General features: G+C 40.6%; 1 protein-coding gene across 2 annotated transcripts in view; it reads right to left on the minus strand.

Moving 5' to 3' along the window:
* The window catches only part of LOC142138750 (myosin-binding protein H-like), a 173,595-nt gene that overhangs the window by 116,032 nt on the left and 32,883 nt on the right, over nucleotides 1-24,680 (minus strand). For both annotated transcript variants that reach the window (XM_075195660.1, XM_075195663.1), the window contains exons 2-4: nucleotides 19,537-19,671; nucleotides 15,455-15,622; nucleotides 12,272-12,360 (exon numbers count right to left, since the gene is read on the minus strand). In XM_075195660.1, the coding sequence (XP_075051761.1) occupies nucleotides 12,272-12,360; nucleotides 15,455-15,622; nucleotides 19,537-19,671 (392 nt within the window). The remainder of the gene's footprint in view (nucleotides 1-12,271; nucleotides 12,361-15,454; nucleotides 15,623-19,536; nucleotides 19,672-24,680) is intronic.

Genomic DNA, 24,680 nt, shown 5'->3' on the forward strand with positions numbered 1-24,680 from the left:
ACACTAGTGTCATGGATGTAACGTGAATGTGACACTGTCAGTGGTGAGAGTATAAGCATGTCACTGTTCCATTCTGCTTCTTCCCTCTGGCTGTTCAGTTACCGTGGCCACTTCCAATCATTCCGACTATTCAGGTGTAAAGTGCCATCACATGACCATACTGCAGCATATTCAGCTATAGGGGACCCAGTTCCTAGGGAACAATTTGAATGACTGCCTACACCTTGCATACAGCTGTAATGTTCATTGCCCATGATAATTGCAGTTACCTCACTGTGAGTCTGTTTGCTGTCTGGTCAGCATCAGACACAGTTAAAACCAGAACCAGTGTCTGGATTACTGTTGCCCTGACCTTTTGCTTTGACCTTTGACCATTCTCTGTATTGCTGCCTTCCTTGATTTTTTGCATTTGAACATTGACCATTTTCTGGACTGACGCTTGTTTAGACCACTTGGTATTGGCCATTCCTGGGTTGCCACCTGCCCTGACCTCTGACTGAACACAGGACCTTATTAGATATTTTCTATCCTGTCTTAGTATCTATGGGATTGTTTCTGTCATACAGTCCCCTGCATAATAAATATCGGTGTCTTCATTCTGGTGCCAGTATCTATATCAGAATATGCCTCTACAACTGCATGCACAAGACCTGAGTGCAACTCAAAGACATTACCAAAACAATGTACAATCAACAGTGATCCTGAGGTCAGAAATAGATTATTGACAAAATAGGAAGTTGACATAATTTGTGCAAAGTAACAGATGGGCCACGTTTAATCAACCAACAGCTAAGTCAAACACTAATGCCAAAAGAGGCATTCAACAACCTAACATAATTTCACTCCTTTTAGGGAAAAAAAGAATTTATGACTGCAGGAACACAAACATTAAACAAGATAGGATTGGGAAAATGCCTAATCTGAATCCAAGTTTCTGCCATATCACAATAATGAAACGGCCAGGAATTGGTGAAACTGGTCAATGATGCATTCAAATGAGAGTGAACCATGGTTGTGGCAGTGCAACAGTGTGGATTGTATATTTTATTATTATTATTATTATTATTAATTTTTATTTATAGGGCGCCACTAGGTGTCCGTAGCGCCGTACAGGGACAAACGAAATTACAATACGAGGTGAGACAGCACAGTACAGTAAACAATAAGCACAGTAACTCAGTGATCTCAAAGCACAGCTAGGGGGGCGGGGGAGGGGAGAGGGGAAGATCCTCCTAAGACAGAGTCCAAGAGGGAGGGCCCGGGTGACAGGGAGACCTCCAGAGGAGGGAGGAGGGAGCAAAGGGGGACAAGGGGAAGAGGATCCTCAAGGAGGAGTGCGAGGTAGCTGGAGAGCAGAGTTAAAAGTGGTGAAGACAGGAGGAGAGAAGACCCTGCTCAAAGGAGCGTACAATCTAAGGGGTGGGGTAGACAGACAGAGAGACACGGGGGAGAGAGGGAGGAATGGAGGATAAGGGAAGGGGAAAGAGGCAGAAGAAAAGGTAGGAAGTTAAGTAAGAGACTGGAAGGCTTTAAGAAAAAGGTGGGTTTTTAAAGTCCGTTTGAAACTGGACAGATTAGGGGAGGATCTGATGGATGGAGGGAGCTTGTTCCAGTGGAGGGGGGCAGCACGGGCGAAGTCTTGGATACGCGCATGGGAGGAGGTGATCAGGGGGGAAGAGAGGCGACGGTCATTGGCAGAATGGAGAGGGCGGGATGGAGCATGAATAGAGAGGAGGGTGGAAATGTAGGGTGCAGTGGCATTGGCGAGGGCCTTGTATGTAAGAGTAAGGAGCTTGAACAGGATTCTGTAGGGGAATGGGAGCCAGTGAAGGGATAGGTAGAGGGGGAAGACGGAAGAGGAGCGGCGAGAAAGGAAGATAAGCCTAGCGGCTGTGTTAAGTACAGATCGAAGGGGAGCGAGATGAGAGAGGGGGAGGCCAGTAAGGAGGAGGTTGCAGTAGTCCAAGCGGGAGATGATCAGAGAGTGAATAAGACATTTGGTGGCATCTTGGGAGAGGAAAGGCCGGATGCGAGCGATGTTACGCAGCTGGAAGCGGCAGGATTTAGCAAGAGAGAGAATGTGGGGACCAAAGGAGAGAGAGGAGTCGAGGATGACACTGAGGCAGCGAAGTTGGAGGACAGGGTATAGAGAGGTCAGAAGGGGATGAGGCATGAGGGGGAGGAAAGACTATGAGTTCAGTTTTGGCGAGGTTAAGTTTGAGGAATCGAGAGGACATCCAGGAGGTGATGGCAGAGAGGCAGGCGGACACCCTAGAGAGGAGGGAGGGAGAGAGATCAGGAGAGGAGATGTAAAGTTGAGTGTCGTCAGCGTAGAGGTGGTAGTTGAGACCATAGGAGCTGATGAGTTCACCCAGGGAAGAGGTGTATAGAGAGAAGAGTAAGGGTCCCAAAACAGAGCCCTGAGGGACCCCGACTGGAAGGGTGGACGGGGGGGAGAGAGACCCAGAGGCGGACACGGAGAAGGATCGGTCAGCGAGGTAAGACGTGAACCAGGACAGGACTGGGCTGGAGAGGCCAAAGGACTGGAGGGTGTGGAGGAGGAGTGGGTGGTCAACGGTGTCGAAGGCTGCTGAGAGATCAAGGAGGATGAGAAGGGAGAATGGCCCCTGGCTTTAGCGGAGAGGAGATCATTAGTGACTTTAGCAAGGGCAGTTTCAGTGGAGTGAAGGGGACGGAAACCAGACTGGAGAGGATCAAGCAGGGAGTGTTCAGAAAGGTAGGAGGAGAGACGGCTGCAGACGAGCCTCTCGAGAATTTTAGAGGCAAAGGGGAGAAGAGATATGGGGCGATAGTTAGAGGGAGAAGTGGGGTCAAGATTAGGTTTCTTAAGGATGGGGGATACGAGAGCATGTTTGAAGGAGGAGGGGAAGATGCCGGTGGAGAGGAAAAGATTAAAGAAGGGAGCGAGGTGGGAGCAGGTGGTGGGGGAAAGGGAGCGAAGAAGGTGGGAGGGAATGGGAATGAGAAGAGTGGGGGGTGGACGAGAGAGCGGAGGAGGAGATTTCAAGTCGGGTGGCCTCAATTTTCGAGGAGAAAAAGGAGGCGAAGTCGGAGGCAGTCAGGGAGGAGGGGGTGGGGCCAGGAGAGTGCTGAAGGTGGCGAAGAGGCGGTGGGGGTTAGAGGATTAGGAGAAGATGAGGGACTTAAAGAAAGATTGTTTAGCAAGTGAGAGGGCAGAGCTGTAGGAAGAAAGGATGAATTGAAAGTGGAGAAAGTCAGCCAGGGAGCGTGATTTTCTCCAGTGGCGTTGAGCGTTACGGGAGCATTTTTGGAGGAAGCGGGTAAATTTGGAGTGCCAGGGTTGGGGTTTGGAGCAGCGAGGGTGGACGGAGTGTGCAGGGGCGACCGCATCCAGAGCAGTGGTGAGGGTGAGATTGTAGAGGGAGACCGCCTGGTTGGGGTAGGCCAGGGAGGAAAGGGGAGAAAGGAGGGTATCGAGAGAGGAGGACAGAGAGGCCGGGTTAAGAGCGTCGAGGTTGCGTAAGGAGAGAGTAGGTTTGGGCAGGGGGAGGGGAGCAAGAGAGGAGGAGAGAGAGAAGGAGAGGAGATGGTGATCGGATAGAGGAAAGAGAGAGATGGAGAAGTCAGAGAGACTGCATAGGTAGGAGAAGACAAGATCAAGGGAGTGACCAAGGCAGTGGGTGGAGGAGGAGGTCCACTGGGTAAGACCAAGGGAGGAAGAAAGGGTGAGCAGTTTGCTGGAAGCAGGGTCGGTGGGATTGTCCATGGGGAAGTTAAAGTCACAGAGGATGATGGAGGGGAGGTCGGAGGAGAGGTGGTGAGGAAGCCAGGCAGCAAAGTTGTCAAGGAAGAGGGAGGTGGGGCCAGGGGGGCGGTAGATGACAGTGATACGGAGATGGATGGGGTAGAAGAGGCGGATGGAGTGGGCTTCAAAGGAGGAGAAGGAGAGGGAGGGTTCAGGGGGAATGATGCGAAAAGTACAGGTGGAGGAAAGGAGGAAGCCCACTCCCCCGCCTGGGCGGGCACCAGGTCTGGCGGACTGGGTGAAGGAGAGGCCACCATAGGAGAGGGCAGCTGGGGAGGCGGTGTCGGAATCGGAGAGCCAGGTTTCAGTAATGGCAAGAAGGTTAAGGGAGTTGGATAAAAAGAGGTCGTGGATAGCAGTCAGTTTGTTGCGGACTGATCTAGCGTTCCAGAGGGCACATGAGAAAGGGAGAGAGGAGAGGGGGGAGATGGGGATAAGGTTAGCAAGAAGGGCAGTGCGCGCGGGGGGGGCGGGAAGGAGCGGGAGAGGCAGAGGTAGGGCGGGGGGAGAGTATGGGTATGGGACGAGAGCGGGGAGGCATAGTAGGGAGAGAGAGGGGGGGATGACAGAAGGGAGGAGGGAGGGCAGAAAGGAGGGTGGAGGGAGGAGGAAGGGAGACCAGGAGCGAAAGGGATGAGGACAGTAGAGAGGCCTAGTAGGACAGAGCTAAAGAAAAGGCAAGGAGGGCTAGGGAGACAAAACAGAAGATAGGGGAAGGAGGGGAAGGAGAAACAGAACAGTGAGATAAAGAGGACAGAGAATAACAGGTAAGAATAATAACAGGGAGACAGTAGTAGTATGGAAGACAACGGGGAGACAATAGCAATATGTAAGACAATAGCAATATGGAAGACAATGGCAATATGGAAGACAATGGCAATATGGAAGACAAGGGCAATATGGAAGACAATGGCAATGTGGAAGACAATGGCAATGTGGAAGACAATAGCAATGTGGAAGACAATAGCAATATGGAAGACAATAACAAGTTAGGGCGTGGAAGGCGTGGAACAACAGGACAGAGAGATAATAAGGACAATGAAACAGGTCAAAATAAAACAGGTAAAAATAGAAACAGGTAAGTGTAAAATCAGGAAAAATAAATAAATAAAATAATGGCAGGAAAATAATAATAGGTAAAAATAAAAATAATATCAGGTAAAAATAAAAATATACAAATAATATCAGGTAAAAATAATATAAAAATAATATCAGGTAAAAATAACAGGTAAAGATAAAATCCGGTAAAGTAGTAACAGGTACCAAGCAAGTCTGAAGAATCTAGGTAGTTGCAGGAGCAGTCCAAAGTGGTCCAGCTATTAGGTGGTAGGCGCAGGAGACGGAAAAGGTCCGAGGGATCCAGTGGTAAGGAGGGAGCAGAGTTCCAAAGGGTCGAGACGGTTTAGTTCAAAGTTTAGTCCCAGAAGGTAAAAGAGCAGGTGGGACCAGGGGATATAGCATGTGGATGAGCCCCGTTGGTCTGATAGCGCATGGGTCAGTGCTTTATAATGGTCACTATAAACAAGGTGACCCTACTAACTGTGCTGTTTACAGTTGATGGTGTGAGTGGTTATTGATTATGGATCAGCATATTCTAGGGCAGGGGGCACCTGAGGCCACTCAGTATGGAGGTCAGCCCTGGGGATCCTGAGGCAGACTGAGATGGAGGGCTGTGCAGAGGAGCCACGGAGGCCTCGGGGGGCGCCAACGTGGAGGGTCAGCAGGCGGGAGAGGGACACACAAGGGACCCAAGGGCTAGTTAGACTACCCGCAGCAGGCAGGGGTCCGGTGGAAGCCGTGGAGGGGACGGCAGGCTAACCTTAGTCAGAGCGGCGGGAGACTTAAGTTACCACCAGAGGAATCGGCAGGACTGGATGAGAGCAGCGACAGTCCAGAGTAGCAGGAGCGCATCAGCGACGGGAACAGAAGAGGATGGCAGCCGGAAGACTGGTGGCGGAGCAGCCGTGTGGGTCATCATCATGGAGGATATTCGCTTCATCATTTGGAACTCTGGATATGAATAGGTTTACAGTGGAATTTCACTGGATATCTAAACTCTAATAGGGGCAATATCATATCAGCACTGAGTGTCTTATATTGTATGGGAAAGTGAAACCTGTAAGAGCCAATGTCCTACATGCAGGCCCGGCGCTCCCATTAGGCAACCTTAGGCAGTTGCCTAGGGCGCCAGGACCTGCAGGGCGCAGCTGCCGGGGACTAGATTTGAAAATCTAGTCAGCGGTGAGAAGTGGGAGAGGTGCAGCGGCGGGGCGGGTCTTCACTGTCCGCCCGGCGCATCGCTCGCACTGTCTGTCACACACCTTATCACTGATGTCAGTGATCAGATGACACTGGGTCACTCTTCCCAGCGACCGCGGCGCCTGTACAATATGTATATCACACTGTCTGTCAGTGACAGACAGTGTGAATAAAGTTTGCTACCCAGCGCCCCCCTCCTTTCCCAGCATGCACTGGCTGCTCCACCCCTCTCCTTTGGTGTAAAGAAGCTGAGGAGTGGTGGGCAGCCATTACCTTCAGGATCAAAAACAGTAAGTATCTTTATCTTTTTTTTTTTTTTGTATTATTAATTTAATTTTATAAAAAATGGGGTACCCAAAGGGGAAGTGTGGAGACCCAAAAAAATGTTGGGGGTGGGATTTTTTATTATTATGTCACACTTTATGGTCTATATTCAATTTAAAAACTATGGTGGATAAAATAATTATTTTATTGCACCTCATGCTCTATATTTGACTTGCTTAAAGTCAATAATAGAGCATGACGTGCCAATAAAATAATTATTTTATCCACCATAGTTTTTAAATCAAAGATAGAGCATGAAGTGCCAAATAATATAAATTTTTCTCCCACATAGCTTGAAAATTAAATATAGATCATGAGGTGGAAAATAGTATTTTTTCAATGGTATAAAAATGACTATTTTCCACTTCATACTCTATATTTCATTTGCAAACTATGCGGTGGAAAAATGACTATTATTTGGCACTTCATGCTCTATCTTTGATTTAGACACTATGGTGGATAAAATAATTATTTTATTGGCACCTCATGCTCTATTATTGACTTGCTGCAAGTCAAAAATAGAGCATGACGTGGCAATAAAATCATGGTGCTGAGGGGGGGGGGACAGAGGACATGGTGCTGCAGGGGGAGGGGGGGGGACAGAGGACATGGTGCTGCAGGGGGAGGGGGGGACAGAGGACATGGTGGGAGGGGCAGTATGCTGCAGGGGGGGACATGATCAAGCAGTGAGGGGGAGCAGTGTGATGGGCCATTCTCACAAGTTTTTGTTCCCATATCTAACCCTCTAGAAATTCTGTGATTGCCCCTGGACAGCAGTGGAGTCTGGACAACGTTCTCTATGAAACATCACGGCAGCCAGACCGCTGTAGGAGGTAAGGCTTATATATTTTTTTTTTTACCAATGAAGTGTGTGAGGGTCTGGGAAGTGGGTATTTTTGTGTGTCCTGGGGTGGGTAGGGGGGGGAAAGGGGGGCGGTATTTTGAAATTTTGCCTAGGGCGCTGAGAACCCTAGCACCGGCCCTGCCTACATGACTTAGTGGGAAACAAATAAGAGTCAAATATCTGCCAGTGCAGGGTATGTCATTAAATACAGCTTACAACACAAGTTCTCTCTCAGCTTCTGATAAAATGCCTACAGACGCTGTACTTGCACTTTTGCTTATTGTGCCCTTGGATACAATAATCCCTACTATTCCCTGCAAATCTTATGATTAAGAGTGATCAGGCGGTTCCTGAAATAAAATATGTGCCCAATCCTGCCTCACTAACCCTGTCCACTCCATAGTATTAATGTGTGAGTGTGGGTGGTTAAATATTGGATAGCGCGATCATTGTATCTAGAGACAAATACTCAATAGTTCTGTTAGTCTATCAGATGTGTTCCAGCTGTATTTCACTGCATAACTAATAGAGTGGTGTTATTTACAATGTGCAAATGTAGCACATTTGGGAAATCACTGCTTTTGGCTGGACAATTGACAGATTGGAGCAGGTAATGTGTGTAATTATGACATATAATTTTAACCTACTACGGTAGAAAATCAGAAAAGCAAAATGATGGCTTTGCATGGATATTTAAATGAGTGAAAGGAATGCGGACTATGAAAACAGAAGTGTTTTCAGAATGCTGTATAAACTTGGATTTTCAATGGATAGCTCTACTTAGAAACAAAGCAGGCAAGACACAATTGTTTGCACTGGCAAACAATGGATTAAAGGCTTAGCATAAAAATTCACATACAGATTTGTTCATTTAATCCCTGAGTTGCTTCATCATAATGGGCCTGATTCATTAAGGAAAGTAAGGCAAAAAAAGGAGTAAATTTTACAATGCAAGGGGTGAAAATTAGTTTAATATTTTGTACATAAGTTAAATACTGTCTGTTTTTTCATGTAGCATACAAACACTTTATAGCTTTTTTTTGTAAACTAAAATTTAAAGTTTATCTAGGACATGCCCTACTCCAACTATAAATCTGCCATCACATTTAAATTTACCTCCACCTCCAATGCAACATGGTTTTGCCAAGGTGAAAAGTTACTCAATTAATTAATTGAATCAGGCCCAATATGTTCAAATAAGAAGTTAAACAATATTACGTAAGGGGATTGGGCCATGACTTTATGCACAACCCACAAAGTATGTGTAAAGATACAGATAGCAACCACTTTGTGTGCACTCATCCAAAAATGGAGAAAATACCATGAAAATAATTTTAGATGTGCTCATAAGTACAGTGGACCTGATTCATTAATGCACGGAAATGCCGATACATGGGGAAAAAAATCGATTTGCACATGCCCAGAATGTAGCAATGTCCAATCTTTGTAAGCAAAGGACCCTTACTACAGCTTACAATTTCATGGGCACAACGGGGAGGGGAATGGGCGTATGGACGTAGTCAATGTACAGTAAGGGGCGTGTCAAGCTCAAGCACATGTATTTTTTGGCATTTCAAAGTTATGTGTTTTTCAGTTGTAACACTTGCACCAGCTACAGGTCAAGTGTAAGTGCCAATTACTAGTGACGACTGTCGCATATACATGCTAGAACCTGTCTGCAATCAGGAGCAAATGTAAAAATGCATTTTATGTACAATAGACATTAATAACATCCTAATCAATGTATTTTATGGGGATGGGGGACAGTTTTTTTATGTTTTGCCATTAATGACTATATTATTAACAGGTGACATTAATTGTGCCCGTATCCTGCAGTGTATTGTCTGTTCGAGCAGAGTGGACCTAGACCCGTATTCAACAACAGACGTATCTTAACATACTGACGTGCATATACCCGATTTATGTACTGTTCAAAAATACTCACAATACGTTCGTTTTGCGTTCCTTGATGAATGAGGCCCAGTATATTTACAGTCTCAAAGAAGATCCCAGTGTATAGAACTAGACACAACCCTATGTATGGGACTTCATCCAATGACTCAAATATGGTTACATTTCTCTAGAGATGGAGATGGTGGAGTGAAAAAGGGTTATTGTTCTGTTTCAACAGACATAATGTATCCTGGCCTGTTTTTTCCAACACCTTGTCCTGTTCATGTATTATTTTTTTAAGAAAACACTGGTAATTTGTGAAGATTTGAACAAAAAGGTAGTATGGGTCATTATGACATTTAATTTTGGGTAATGTACATATTTAAATTAAATTGCGAGATTGATGGGACAACATATTACTTCTATGTATCAATTTTCTGTGATTGATTATCTTGGCTACAGGGGTATTTGTGAATATAAATGTTCTTACTCATCTGCATGGTACAAAAGCTACCTCACTGACATTAGAGGATGGTGAAAAAAGACAGCTATTACCTTTCCAGAAAACACACCATATATACTCCCTCTAAACTCCAATTGTAACTTATGCAAAAATCTCATCCTACAAATCAAAATATTACTCTTGCCCGTGGATACAAAGTAAAAGGCACATGAATGTGATCAAGTTGCATTTAGCTGTGAACATTTGGAGCTGCCTTTGGAAGGTGCAAACTAATTTTTCCACCCCATGTAGATTAGAGATGCTCACTGTCCCCCGTGTTTTGATTTTGGTTTTGCATCTGGATTAGCTTCGGGTTTTAGTTTTGCCAAAACCGCCCCTGCGTGTTTTGGTTTTGGTTTTGTTTAGCCATTTTTTTTACAAAATTCAATTTTTTGGGCTAAAATCACATAATTTAGGTATTATTTTGTACCTACATTATTATTAACCTCACTAACACTAAATTCCAGTGATTTTCATTCAATTTTACCATCTCACAGGTCACAATATGCTTTTCATACACTTTCAGCCAAATACTGCAATGATTTGACTGGATGGTAAGCGACAGAGCAATGACCCAAACACACGGCAGTTCGTAGCACATCTAGGACACATTGCAACGAGCGTTCCACCTGTTTCTTAGATAAGTGAATAATTCTACAGCTAATACATGGCAATGAGCGCTGACCCCCCCCCCCCCCAGGATGCATGCTGTTATCAGACACACACCAATTCAGGGTGCCAGACAATGCACTAAAAAGAGCCATTGAAATTCCCAGCAAAAAGCCTTTTCATCAGTGAGCTTCGAATCAGCACAAATACAAGCCTGCTTATTTTCCTCTTCATCAATGACTCTTAGCAATTGAGCACTCGTCTTTGAGTGTATTTTAGACCCCAAAAACATTGTAGTGCCAATTCAAAAAAATAGAGATAAATGACTGCTATATTAAAATTTCAGCACTCGGTAAATTCAGAAATTTTATATAAGGGAGTATATGAGACTCCCAACATTTTGTAGTGTCAATTCAGAAAAATAGAGATAAATGACTGCTATATTAAGATTTCAGCAATCATAAAATTCAGAATGGGAGTATATTTTAAAGGGGGGATATGACACCCCAAGCACTTTGTAGTGCAAATTCAGAAATATACAGTGCTGCTATATTACAATTTCAGCACTCAGCAAATACAGTTTTTTAAAAGGGGGGATATGACGCCCCAAACACTTTGTAGTGCAAATTCGGAAAAATGCCTCCTCTATACTGCTCTATTACTGCGACTTAACCCTTCTATGTCCCTCTTTCAAAAGGCACTGGATCGTCGTAGTTATTCATTCTAAAACTCACGAGATCCGACGACGTCACAATGACGTTCTGCCTCGTTTTGGAAACCGAATAGGCGCGAGAGGGCATGTATCTGGAGAAGAACCTGGACACTAAGAAATTGGTATATTACTTATATTTCAATGATACTGTACAGTGCTGAATGGTGGTTATATCCTTCTATATATAATAATTTGACATTCTAATATCGGTAGCATTGATTTACCGTATATACTCGTGTATAAGCCGAGTTTTTCAGCACATTTTTTGTGCTGAAAAAAGTCCCCCTCGTCTTATACTCGAGTCCCACTTACCTGGTCTCCGTTCTCCAGTCTCCCCCGCTTATCTGCAGCCTCTGTGGATCACTTTCAGCCACCATTTTATTGTAGCCCGTTTTTGTGTGTTCATTGCACAAGGAACAATAAAGTTAAATGAAAAGGAGCCTGTCAGTCAAAGCTAAAGACCGGGACATTCCCATCTAGCTCCGCTGGTCAGAGACACATGTGAGTACCCTGACTTGTCAACTGCAATTATTTGCATCAGTTTTCTAAAGTCCAATATTTTCATTTTGTGTCACCTATTAATAAGTGTCTGAAGATTCCTTTGCATAACTGTGAAATCATTGAAAAGTCTAAAAACATCCCAAACTTCAAGTATAATAAGGGTTAAATCACACAAAGCAAATTGTATTGTTCTGTTAAAATGTTTCTTCCAGCAAACAAAATCAAACTTATCTTTATCTGAGCTATTATATCAGCACCATCTTTTGCATTACTAAAGCCTAAATTACTGTACTGTTCTGAACACTTAGGAGTAACTGCTCATCACCTTCTAAAGGAGAATAAATGGAACTGGCACATGTATTTAGTATCCACAGACTGTCTCATTGATTTCTATATTAATGATCTGAGTTGTCTTTAGTGAATGTTACTTATATCTGTGTTCACCTATTAGGCTTGATACCAAGTGCAAAGGATTTAGTTTAACCATCTGTGTACAATTTATTAGGATATGGGTATATATTATGTATTTATATAATTTTATTGATGTTTAATAACAATAAATTTTGATATATTTATTTACAACCTCACGTTTGTATTATTGGGAGCCCAGTGTTAACAATATCCAGCACTGTTTTTATTTTTGAAATTTACCAGTAGCTGCTGCATTTTCCACCCTAGGCTTATACTCGAGTCAATAAGTTTTCCCAGTTTTCTGTGGTAAAATTAAGTGCCTCGGCTTATATTCGGGTCGACTTATACTCGAGTATATATGGTATGTGATTGACTAGACTTCAATTATAATATTGCAAATGTAGCAACAAGTTTTACAAACACTATTACCTGGAATGGAATAACCAAATTCACAGCCTCTCCAACATGTTTCACATATGTTTGACGTAGGTATCTTGGGAGACGGATTTTTGGACGGTCTATGGCAAAACCATTAAAAAACAAAATATTAGTAAAATAAAATGTTATGTTGCAAAATGGCACCAAATGGCATTTACAGTATGTATGAGTAATGTTTTTAATGAGTTTTTAAACAAGGCGAGACTGTCCATTTAAGTTATTCTCAGGATATGTCTATATTGCATGTCATGCCCACAAACGGACTCTCTTTTTAAGAAACAATTTCTTCACAGATTCTGTCTCTGATGTACATTTGTATACCAAATCTTATTTCTTTCAGGAAAACTGTCTGTCGGAAGTGTAATGGTATTTTTTTTTTTTTAAAAAAAAGAAAACATTAATTAAGCACAGGTCATTGCTAATGGAAAAAAAAAAGAAATAATGAGAACAGACCATTAAATACTGGGTAAAAAGGTTTAGAAGATGTCTTTGTTAGCGTTACCTGATCAACCAAGTTAACATGGACACATGTAAAATACACTATATGGCTGCAATGTACTTAGTTACCATTTAATAATGCACATACAGATTTGGGATTCCCATGAAGAGGAGAGTCCTGCTATATCACAGCCTCTAATATTAGAAACACTCATGGTCAGCAGGATGGATATACCACAGATAATAGTCTGTTGATAGATGCTTCTAATTACATACCTGTTTACGGCACATACATCACCAGCAGTCATATTATTTTACAGCTGGTGTGACAAGTTTTGTCTGCATATAAGATGCAAGCACCAAACCGAAACACATTTTATTCACATTTTTTGCAATGTATATATTCTAATATTACTGTTGAACTCATTCCTAATATTTCAATGATTGGCACAATTTAGGAATACATTTCTATGATTGGTGAACCCTAAAATATAAATATATAAATTTTTAAAAATAAATAAATAAATAAATTATATATATATATATATATATATACACACATATACATACATAAGTTAACCCGTGCATGATACTCATGCATTCCTGTCAAATCAAGCTACTTAAGGTGTTAAAAAGGTTCTCGTCATGCATTTGGGGCTAGGCCAGGCCTCCTCAGGGGAAGAGCGTTACTTCCTGACGTAAGCGCCCTTTTTTAACGTGGTTTTCTCCACATGTCACCACCTCATCATTCTTCTCCATCACCTCATCCTTCATCTTCATCGCCACATCCTTAATCTCCATCGTCTTACTGTTCTAAAACCATCTCGATACACAACGTTTCTGCTAAACACCTTATCGCTGTGCTCAATCAGTCTTCCTTGAAGGGCAGTATTCATAACCTGCACTTTCACATCACTGCTTCTCCGTACTCGTGAAAATGCAACATACAATTGTCCATGACCAAAGACAGGCTCTGTTAAATAAATACCCACACGGTCAAGTGTTTGAGCCACGCCTAGTACCTAGTAGGTAACTTGAAGAACAGGCATCACACGCCAGGAGGAAGTGCCTGTTGAATTTGGAGCCAAAATGAGTCAGCCAATTGGAATCAAGCAGAGGAGTAGAGGATCGGGTCCGAAACAAAGATGGCGGCAGCCGGGATGGAGCGAGCTATCAGCGGGGACCAGGTAAGTGCACCGGGCATTGGGTAGGCAGTCCGACTGCCTGACGTGTGACAGTAGCTAGCCCTGTCATTTTCTCTACAAGAGCAGGATATTTTTAACCTTTGTTAATTTTCTTGTTTAACATATGATAGCTTTAGTAAAATGTTCTGTGTCACCAATAATAAGCAGATTCATTGACCACTGATTCGCTTGGTACTGCAGATTCTGTCAATTCACTCCAATGGATTACTCTAATAATATTATGACATAAATGTATACCCTAAAAGGATTACTGTTTGTTCCAGTTTATTACTATTTTATCAATAGCAAAAATAGTAAAAATGTAAATATTTTCTGCTATTAGTATAAATTTGATTCAATATTATCAGTTAGGTAACTATTACAATTTCCAGATATAATCCCTGTTTCTCAAGGTATTCAGAGTTCACCATCTTATTTGTATGATGGAATGTGGTTAGCAGCTGGTTATTGAAATAGGTGTGTCCCAATCTGGGAATAATTAAAAGTCTATATATTTATTGTGCTCTACAGAACTGTGGCAACTCATAAATATATATATATATACTCAATACAATAATTCCCCACACAGTGCTAACCAGAAGTAGGGTTGGTCTTGTATTTATAAGCATGTGCAATAGTTACAATTGTATCAAGGAGTCAGTCACAATAACAATGCATTTCAAACAAACCAATGGTTCAAAGTTTATAATTTAATTTGTGTTAATCAGAGAGAGCTCTTCCCTATAATTGTAGAAAAGCGGCATCACAGTGGAACAGTGGCTAGCATTGTTACCACACAGCGCTGGGGTAATAAGTTTGACTCCCCAGCAGGACCATATATGTGTGGAATTTGTATGTGTTTGCACGTGTTTCCTCTGACTGCTCCGGTTTGCTCTCACACTCCAAAGATATACATATTAGATTAATTGACTGCTGACTAAAATGGACCCTAGCGTGTGTGTGCTTGTGTATTAGGGAACATAGACTGTAAGCTCCAATGGAGCAGGGACTGATGTGAATGAGAAATATTCTCTGTACAGCAGTGTGCAATATAGTGGCACCTGTGACTTTAGCCACATCCATATCTTTCTGTTTATTTCTCACAAGGGTGTGACAGGGGAGGGGGTTATAATAGCTGTAAGCTAATTTTTTTTTAAGGTCATAGACATGTGACATTTCTTAATCCATACAGATTGGCCTATTTATGTTTAATGCACTGTGATTGACCTTAATCTCCACTAGAAGTAGATTGTTTTGCAAATTTCATAATCGGCTGAATTGATTTACCCATTTGTAACTGCAATATGGATTTTTTTTTCCAATATTTATAATAAGTGTATGTGCTACTATGTGTATGTGAGGGATATGTTATTTCTTTCTTCCTTTTAAAGTGTTTAAATGACTGGTGTATCTTATGGTCAGGTATGATAACCACAATTCTGCTAACAAAAAACACAACATTTTGAATTATACATTACGTATGCAATGTAATTCAAGCAGAAAATTACAAACATGTGACCCAAGATACAACAGTATATAAAGTATGTCTTACCAACTATTTCTCGAATCTGGACAAAATGTTCCAAAGCGGTAGGCGCACTAGATCCAGCTTTGCTAATTGCTGTAACACGAGCTAAAATCTTATCACCAGTATTCAGATTTGTAATTTTGTAATGGGTGGAAATGCTAGGTTCTTTGTTTGCAGATATCCATTCTTCACCTGAAAGAAAACAGTACAATCATATGTAGAAATTTAGATAAATAAGGTCAAATTGCTGTATGGATTAATTGTAAAAAGACATCTTATTTGTAAACTTTGTCCTGAATGTATTTTATATAAGACAAAACCATGTGCAATGCTGTCATTAACCACATTCAATAAGCCATCCCTAAAAAATAAAGATGACTGGTAAATTAATGCAAACTAATGTGGTGTTTTTGTAACAACATATATTCCAGGCAGATTACAGGAGGAGCAGAAAAAGTGCATCCTAAAATGAAAAATATAAAACATAATTTAGAACCTTTAAGCTCAAACTTTGATATCAAGGGAAATAAATAATAAAATAAAACTCAGTCTGACAGTCTAGGCTGGTATTGGCAAAATTGAGGGGACAACCACCTCACCCACCCCGAAAATTGTTAATACCAGTACTAAGCATGCCAAAATGATCATCAACAGCAGCATCTTACACCAGAGGGAAACAGCCGCAACATATATTTTGCTTACTAAGAGGTGCATCTGCTGTTGTTTAATATTCTCCATAATACGTAAGGAGCATTAATATGCCCTTACTGTACTCAGGCTACACGAGCCTGCCACTCCCCTCCGTCGTTGCTTTGCTCTACACGAAGAGATGCGAAATGGAGAGATACATCTAAGTCTGCATACAGACTGAAATGTTCACCTTTTTACTGGACATGCACAGTATGGAAAAGTAGATTTTGTGCTTATGGATTTATGTCTGACTCTACATGAACCCCTAAATGTTTAATTATGTTATATTTACAATTACTTATCAATGTTAACAAAACATGAATCATCCATGTGCAGCAAGCTGTTTTGGACAGTTTCAAATTGTGCTTGCTGAACGAAACACAATTTGGTAATCCATACATTTTTAAATAAGTTTACCGCTGTGAAAAATCCATTTATTTTTTCATTTTGGTTTGAATATAGGGATTGGACAACCTCAATCTACATATCTCTTGAAGCACGTGGTAATAAAAAACAAGCTTTTTGAGTGCGAATTGCTATTAGATTTATGCTCTCTGAGATGATTATTAAGGCTGCCTATATAAACGGTGGTATTGTATTGCTTAACAAAGATTACTGTACTTATGAACTTTATTGATTAGCTAATTATTCATTGACATACAAAACATCTTTTTCAAAGAAGGAACTACTCTATGGTGCTGTGAACATTTTGATGATCTGGTTGTCTAATAAATAGGGGGCATCCTGGACAAGCACAAGATGAAGATTGAATATAAAAAGAACTACTATTTGATTAGCGCTCATGGATTGAAAGATATGAATCATCATGCACATTAATAAAAAAAATAAAAACGTCCTTTATTGAAATATGTATAAAATATCTTACATTGATTCATAAGAATTCTCTAATCCCTATAAATACCTCAAATAAAAAACAATAATTCATAATAAAAAAAAAAAAAAAATTATTCACATATGAATATATCGATATGTCCAAATAAATCATACCTATACTGGAAATCACTACTTAAACATTATATCAAATTAATAAAATAATAGTAATAATAGTATCAAAACAATACTATGTAAGGAAAGTTTTTTATTTTATTTAATTAATGTGTATGTTGATTCATATGAAAAAATATAATAACTGTTGTGACCCTAGTAAAATGCACATTCAAGACAGTAAAAATTTGTCATTGAAAGACTGAAAGTGATTTGTTGGTTATTGATGACTGAAAGCGAGCAAATGTGTTAAGTTCCACATTTTACTTTCATGTATAAAAAAATAAAAATCTTTCTTCACTTTTAAGGATTCTTATTCTCTAATCTGCCTATACGTATGGATTAAATGTGAAGGCATTTTTTTTACAAAGAGTGAAAAATCAACCGGTTGTAATCACTTTCCTGATTACCAAAAACCCGACAACCAGGATCCCTACAAAATAAAATCTGATTACTACAAAAGCAACCGTGATATAATACAGACTTACCTAAAAACCAAAGCTGCACATTTTCGATAAGAAAGCAGCACCTAATTCCGAGTACACAGCTTTCCGACACACTTCACTTTGACGTAAGTTAACACAGTGACATAGATAAATGTGAATTTAAATCGGCAATGTTCTAAGGGCTAACTGTATTACTAAGGTTAAGTGTTTCATTAAACACTTAACCCACATTACCGCTTTAAATCAACATTTATCTATGCTGCACTGTTAACTTAGGTCAAAGTGAAGTGCCTGAAAGCTGTGTACTCGGAATTAGTTCCTGTCAGCATGCCGCTCTCATCGGAAAGGTGCAGCTTCAGTTTTTAGGTAAGTCTGTATTATAGTACAGTCACTTTTGTAGTAATCATATTTTTTTTGTAGGGATCCTGGCTGTCGGTTTTTTGTAATCGTGAAAATGTACCCAACCCAAATCAACATCCGCTATCTACAAGCTAGTTACTTTTGAAGGGCTTTAACTCTATATTTGTTTGTTTTCCCTTTGCATTCATCAGACATAAATATTAAGGTATGACTGTATATAGATTATAGAGGTATACCTTATTTACTTGATGGTGCTAGACAACTTGCAGATATCACCATTAGTGCAGTTCCATTATTTGCTTTCTTTTACCTATAACCCCTTAATATCCTCCTAGAGCTCCCCTGTCTATCTGACTTATGGTGTATTAATCCTCTCACAATGCAATAGTTTAGGGGAGTGGCCTAATGGTAAGACTTATATATGACACTATTAGCATGGGACATTACATTTTTGTGGTGTTATCAGGCCCTGAAAGCTCACAAGAAATATTTGTAGGTTAAAATTGTTGGAACTTAGAGTTACAATTACTATAATTTGGTGAGAATTAATTCAGGGATAAACATTGAATTTTTGCTAAGAGATTATTTCCTTATTGAAGAAAAGTTGGCAAGTAACTGTCATAGGCTGTGGTGGTAGGGCACCATCGTATGCACAGATTGACATATGTCCTTATCACACTCTGCATTGTCACTCTGCTGGATGACCTCAAGCTAAAGATGGTAGCTATGTGCTTCTGCACTCGCTCTCATTTCTGGATCGTACTGTCAATGAAAGCTAGAGGATGGAACCAAGACATTTCTCACTTGTTTCCTTGCCACGATAAGTATTTTTTGTGATTTATTTCATGCTTTTTCCTAATTATTGAATATCCAATAAATTTAGATATATTGATTACTACTATTCATAACCAAAATAATTATTGATATATCCTAAAACAAAATACAGTTCCTGCTCGACCTGAACAATTACTCTCAATTAAATCTATGCAGTATAAACACATGACAGTGGACCTGATTATTGAGGTACAAATTCCTCCAGACATGAAAGTATTAATGACAGTAAGGTGGACATAGAAAGTAATGTTCCATTCTTGCAATGAAAATAAAATTGTTTGATAACGATGTCATGTGGATGAACTGAAGATGTGACCTTATAAATGGCAAATGGGATTTAATAAAGTGAGTGAAAGAACTACTTCCATAGTTTCTTAAGTAGTATACAAACTATGAGCTTACAAACTCTACACAGGACCACTCCGGCAGGAGTGTGTTTATTTCAGGAAGTTATCAAGGTGTACCCTAGTATCTTTAGAAGAAAAGACCACGCTGTGCTTGTCGCCAATAAACATACTTATAATTTTAGATCTCTAAAAAAATCTATATGGCAATCTTAAAAATGTATATAGTTTGGGTGCGAGTCAAAAAAGGACAGCAGGAAGTTTCTAATAAAGAAATGATGTGCAAAACATATAAAACAAAAGTTATGGGATGTCAGTTATTGAGTGTCTTTAAGGAAAGGTTACAATGTTAAAAATGTTTACATCCGTAAAGAGGCATATTTGATCAAATATTTAATTCAAATATTTTAAAAACATAAAAACATACTGCCTTCCTTTTTATACTGAACCAGGTATCCATCTATATCATGAGCGCCTTCTTTCTCAGGGGTCTTCCATCGCAGTGATATGAAGGTAGCATCAACACCATCCACAGTCAAATGTTCAGGCTTGCTGGGTGGTTCTACAAAATCAAAAAAAATAAATTCTGCTAAATTTATCATAAAACTGATCAAAGATTAAATGTGAGTATTGGTTTTGGAATTCAGTGTAGATGCACTCTTTTAATGTCCTTCTTTATAGGAAAGTAATAATAAAAAATAAATGTAAAACAAGATCTAAGGGGAAGATGTTTGGAGCAAAATCAGGGACAATATATTCTTAGTCTTCATATTAATTACTTTATAATACAAAAATTAAAGTATTACTAGTGCAACACAAAAGGGAAAAACAACAAAATAATATATAATAGCTAGGAAGTAGGCCTTAATAGGAGAGGGAAGAGAAGGAGACAGAGAAAGAGAGAGAGACTTACTTAGAGAGGTTACCAAGAAGAAAGGAATGTGTACTGATAACTAGAGATGCTCACTGACCCCCATGTTTTGGTTTTGCATCTGGATTAGCTTCGTGTTTTGGTTTTGGCAAAACTGCCCTTGTGTGTTTTGGTTTTGGTTTTGTTTGGTTTTGTTTTGCAATTTGTTAAAAAAAATCAATTTTTTTAGCCTAAAATAACATAATTTGGTGCTCCACCTGTTTCTTGGATAAGTGAGGTAATTCTACAGCTAATAAATGTTAACGAGCATTGACCCCCCCGGGATGTGTGCTTTTTTTCAGACATACACCAATCCAGGGTGCCAGACAACGCACTAAAAAGAGCAATAGAAATTCATAGCAAAAAAGGCAGTTTGGTGTCTATCTGTATATTACACCCTACAGTTATAGTTAAATAGAAAAGAAAGCAGCCTGCAAACACTGTACGATCAATAGAAATGCCCAAAGCATCTTTTCTGTTTGGCTCTAGATTACACCCAAACCTTATTAATGCAAATTTGGAAAAATACAGTTTAATCCCTGGTAGGCCGTCCTTAATTCTACAGCTACACACACCAATCCAGGGTGGCAGCCAACAGTCTAAAAAGAGCTATAGAAATTCATATTTATTCAATGTAATGTAACACTTGCCTGCAAATTCTACAGACAAGCCTGCTTGTCTTCCTCTCCATCTTTGCCTATTGGCAATGTAGCCATCGTCTTTGGGTGTATATTACACCCTACACTTATAGTTAAATAGAAAAAGGAGCAGCCTGCAAAGACTATTTTATGAATAGAAATGCCCAAAGCAGATGTTCTGTTTGGGTCTAGATGATTCCCAGAGATTAAAATTGAAATAGAAGAAGAAGCAGCCTGCAAAGACTGTACAATAAAATAGAAATGGCCAAAAGTAGTTTGGTGTCTGTCTGTGTATGCCACCCTCCACTTATAGTTAAACAGAAAAAAGCCCAGCCTGCACAGACTGTACAATTAAATAGAAATGGCCAAAGGCAGTTTGGTGTCTGTCTGTGTATGACACCCTACACTTATAGTGAACTTGACAAAACAGCAGCTTTTAAGGACTGTATGTTAAATAGAAATGTCCCAAGTCCCTTTTCTGTTCTGGGGTAGATTACACCCTACACTTATAGTGAAAGTTTTAAAAAGATGTTGTCATCATCATCTTCAGCATCATCCTCACCCTCATCAGTGTGAACATCATCATCACAGACTATTAATTCATCTCCGCTGGAATCCGCCATTAGAGACCTGTCAGTACTTGGATGACTTTGATGGCAAAGGCCTTCCTCGTGGAAGATGTAGTTCATTTTGATGAACATCATCTTTTCCACATTTTTCGGAAGTAGCCTACGTCGATCACTGACAAGGTTACCGGATGTGCTGAATACTCTTCCAGAGTACACACTGGAGGGTGGGCAGCTTAGGTATTGCAAAGCAAGTTCATACATGGGTTTCCAAATGGCTGGTTTTTCTTCCCAGTATGGAAAGGGGCTGTCTGACATTTCAATATCAATTAACTCTTGAAAATAATCCTCCACCATCCTTTGCATGTTAATAGTAGGATTGGATGGAGTTATGGGCAAGGTCACACATGTTTTGGTAAAATCTTTCAAACCAGCCCAGATGTCAAACTGTTGTGGTCTGCCCCCTGCGTCATCCCTGCTTCATTTTGGAAAGTGCAATTTTTTCCAAGCAGCAACTGCCTGAGACACTGAAGGAGGAGACGTCGTCAAGCCAAGGCCCAGTTCAGCAGACAACTTGCTGACCAATAGCTCCTTGCAAAGGTTCACATCTCGGTCATTTTGAAGCAAAGAATCAATGTAGGTCTTAATTCTAGGATCAAGCACAGTCGCCAAAACGTAGTGATCCGAGTTCATGATTTAAATTACTCTTGGATCATTGCAAAGCAAATTAAGTACTTTATCTACAAGGCCAACATACTTTGCGGAATTGCTTTCTTTCATCTCCTCCTTCAGTTTGTCAAGCTGCTTTTCCAATAGTTGAATTAAGTGAATAACTTGGCTCAAGCTAGCAGAGTCTGAATTCACGTCACACGTCACAACTTCAAATGGTTTCATCGCCTTGCACAGCACAGAAAGGATTCCCCACTGTGCAAGAGTGAAATACATACCCCCTCCTTTCCCAAATGTCATGGCTTGTGCAATACGCTTGGATGACTTTGCGCTGTTCCTCCATCCTCTGAAGCATGTACAGGGTGGAATTCCACCTTGTTAACACCTTTTGCTTAAGATGGTGGCAGGGCAAGTTAAATTGTTCTTGGAGCTGCTACAATCTCCTACATGCTGTGGCAGAATGCCGGAAATGTCCCGAAATTTTATGGGCCACCGAAAGCATCTCCTGCACCTCACAGTTATTTCTTAGGCAGCTCTGCACCATCAAGTTTATTGTGTGAGCAAAACAGGGAATGTGATGGAATTCACCCAGCTGTAATGCTCGCACAATATTGTTGGTGTTATCAGAAATGACATATCCTGGGGACAGTTCAAGTGGTATAAGCCATGTATCAATGACATCCCTTAGTTTTCGTAACAAATTATCAGCTGTATGCCTGTTAGTGAAGCCGGTGATACAAAGAGTAGCCTGCCTGTGTCAAATGTTACGTAGTGGTGTACATGCTGCTGCTACTAAATTTGTACAAACTTTTTGGTATAGTTTTGGTATAGTTGCAGAATAGCTTTATGGGAAAAATGGTGTTGCGATGAAACTTTGTAACGGGGACACAAAACATCAATTAACTGTGAAAAACTAGCTGTGTTTATTGTGAATATTGGACACAGATCTAACACTAGTATAGTAGCCATGGCGTCTGTGAGTCGCTTGGCGACTGGGTGACTGCTGTCATATTTGCTTCCTCTAGCAAAAGATTGTTTCACAGTTAATTGTTGTAAAGTAGTAGTGCTCTTTTTCTTGGCCTTTTATGGGAGGAAGATTCACCCACAGCAACAGCAACAGCAGCAGTGGGACTAACGTTCAAACATTCTTCAGAGGAACCAAGTGGGATGCAAGGCTAACTCCGATCACTACTGAGGATATTGATGAGGATGGTGTTGTGGGTGTAGATTGCAGCCATCGGGATGTAGGTGAGAGAAGGGTCCTAGCTGATGATGGAGTGCTTGTTATTTTTTTACCATAACTTTCTGATTTTCCCAACACCTTGCCATGAACTCTCATCAAATGGCGTAACATGGATGAGGTTCCAAGATGGTTCAGGTCCCTCCCTCGACTACAAATGGCTATACAACTGTTGTCAGGATTTGGGTAGAAATAATTCCACACATAAGAAGTGGCTTTTTTTGGTTTTATGCCCAGGCATGACAATGGACTTCCTCTTGTGACGTGCCAGGACTGCTGCCACTGGTGCAGGACTTACATATACAACCTCATCCTCATCAACATCCTCATTATCGCCTACACAAATTTCCACCTCATCCTCTTCTAATTCCAAAATGGCATCCTCAATTGGTGTATCACCGGCTACACTCAGGCTGTTCAGGCACACATCAGCAGAAATGCTGAAAGGGCCCTTCTTTATGGGTACACTATCAGAATGGTCACGATTACACAGAATGGTCACGATTACACGTGGATGGACTCTCCTCAGGGATTGGTGTCATTTCTGATTCTGAGCATACATTTTCCTCTAATGCCTTACTGTTTTCCTGCAGCTCGGCTTTCACACGTAACAGTAGTTGTGCACCACTTTTGGACTCCGAATTACTTGGTCTTGCTTGGTCACGAGTGACCTTACAAGAAGAAGGCTCTGTAACATTTTTAGATCTCGCACTAATAGAGAAAGGCAAAGGCCTCATTCTTTCCTTGCCACTGCGTGTGTAGAATGGCATGTTGTCATTTTTTAAAAAAATTATCGGCAATTAACTTTTCATCAGCTCTTTTTCTCTTCAACAAAAAAATAAGGGTTTTTTGGTGTGTTTTTTTTCCTGACTTAAAAAGACTATGTACTTTTACATAGGCTTTACCAGATGACGTGCAGGGAAGACTACCATCAGGACTGGTGCCAGGAGCTGCTTGCTGATCCTGCTCATATGTGGACTGCTGTGAATCCATTTTAATGAGACCCAAAGCACTTGTAGTGCAAATTCAGAAAGATATAGTGCTGGTATATAATAATTTCAACACCAGAAAATAGTTTTTTTCAAAGAGGGGAATATCTGACACCCCAAGCACTTGTAGTGCAAATTCAGAAAGATATAGTGCTGGTATATAATAATTTCAACACCAGAAAATAGCTTTTTTCAAAGAGGGGAATATCTGACACCCCAAGCACTTGTAGTGCAAATTCAGAAATATATAGCGCTGGTATATAATAATTTCAACACCAGAAAATAGATTTTTGGGCAATGAGGAAAATGTCACACCCCAAGCACTTGTAGTGCAAATTCAGAAATATATATTGCTGGTATAAAATAATTTCGACACCAGAAAATAGATTTTTGGGCAATGGGGAAAATGTCACACCCCAAGCACTTGTAGTGCAAATTCAGAAATATATAGTGCTGGTATATGATTATTTCAGCACCAGAAAATAGCTTTTTACTACAGCAGAATATGTGACACCCAACACTTGTAGTGCAAATTCAGAAAGAAGTTGTGCTGGTATAT

This window comes from Mixophyes fleayi, chromosome 2 (assembly GCF_038048845.1).
Source record: "Mixophyes fleayi isolate aMixFle1 chromosome 2, aMixFle1.hap1, whole genome shotgun sequence".
Lineage (NCBI taxonomy): Eukaryota > Metazoa > Chordata > Amphibia > Anura > Limnodynastidae > Mixophyes > Mixophyes fleayi.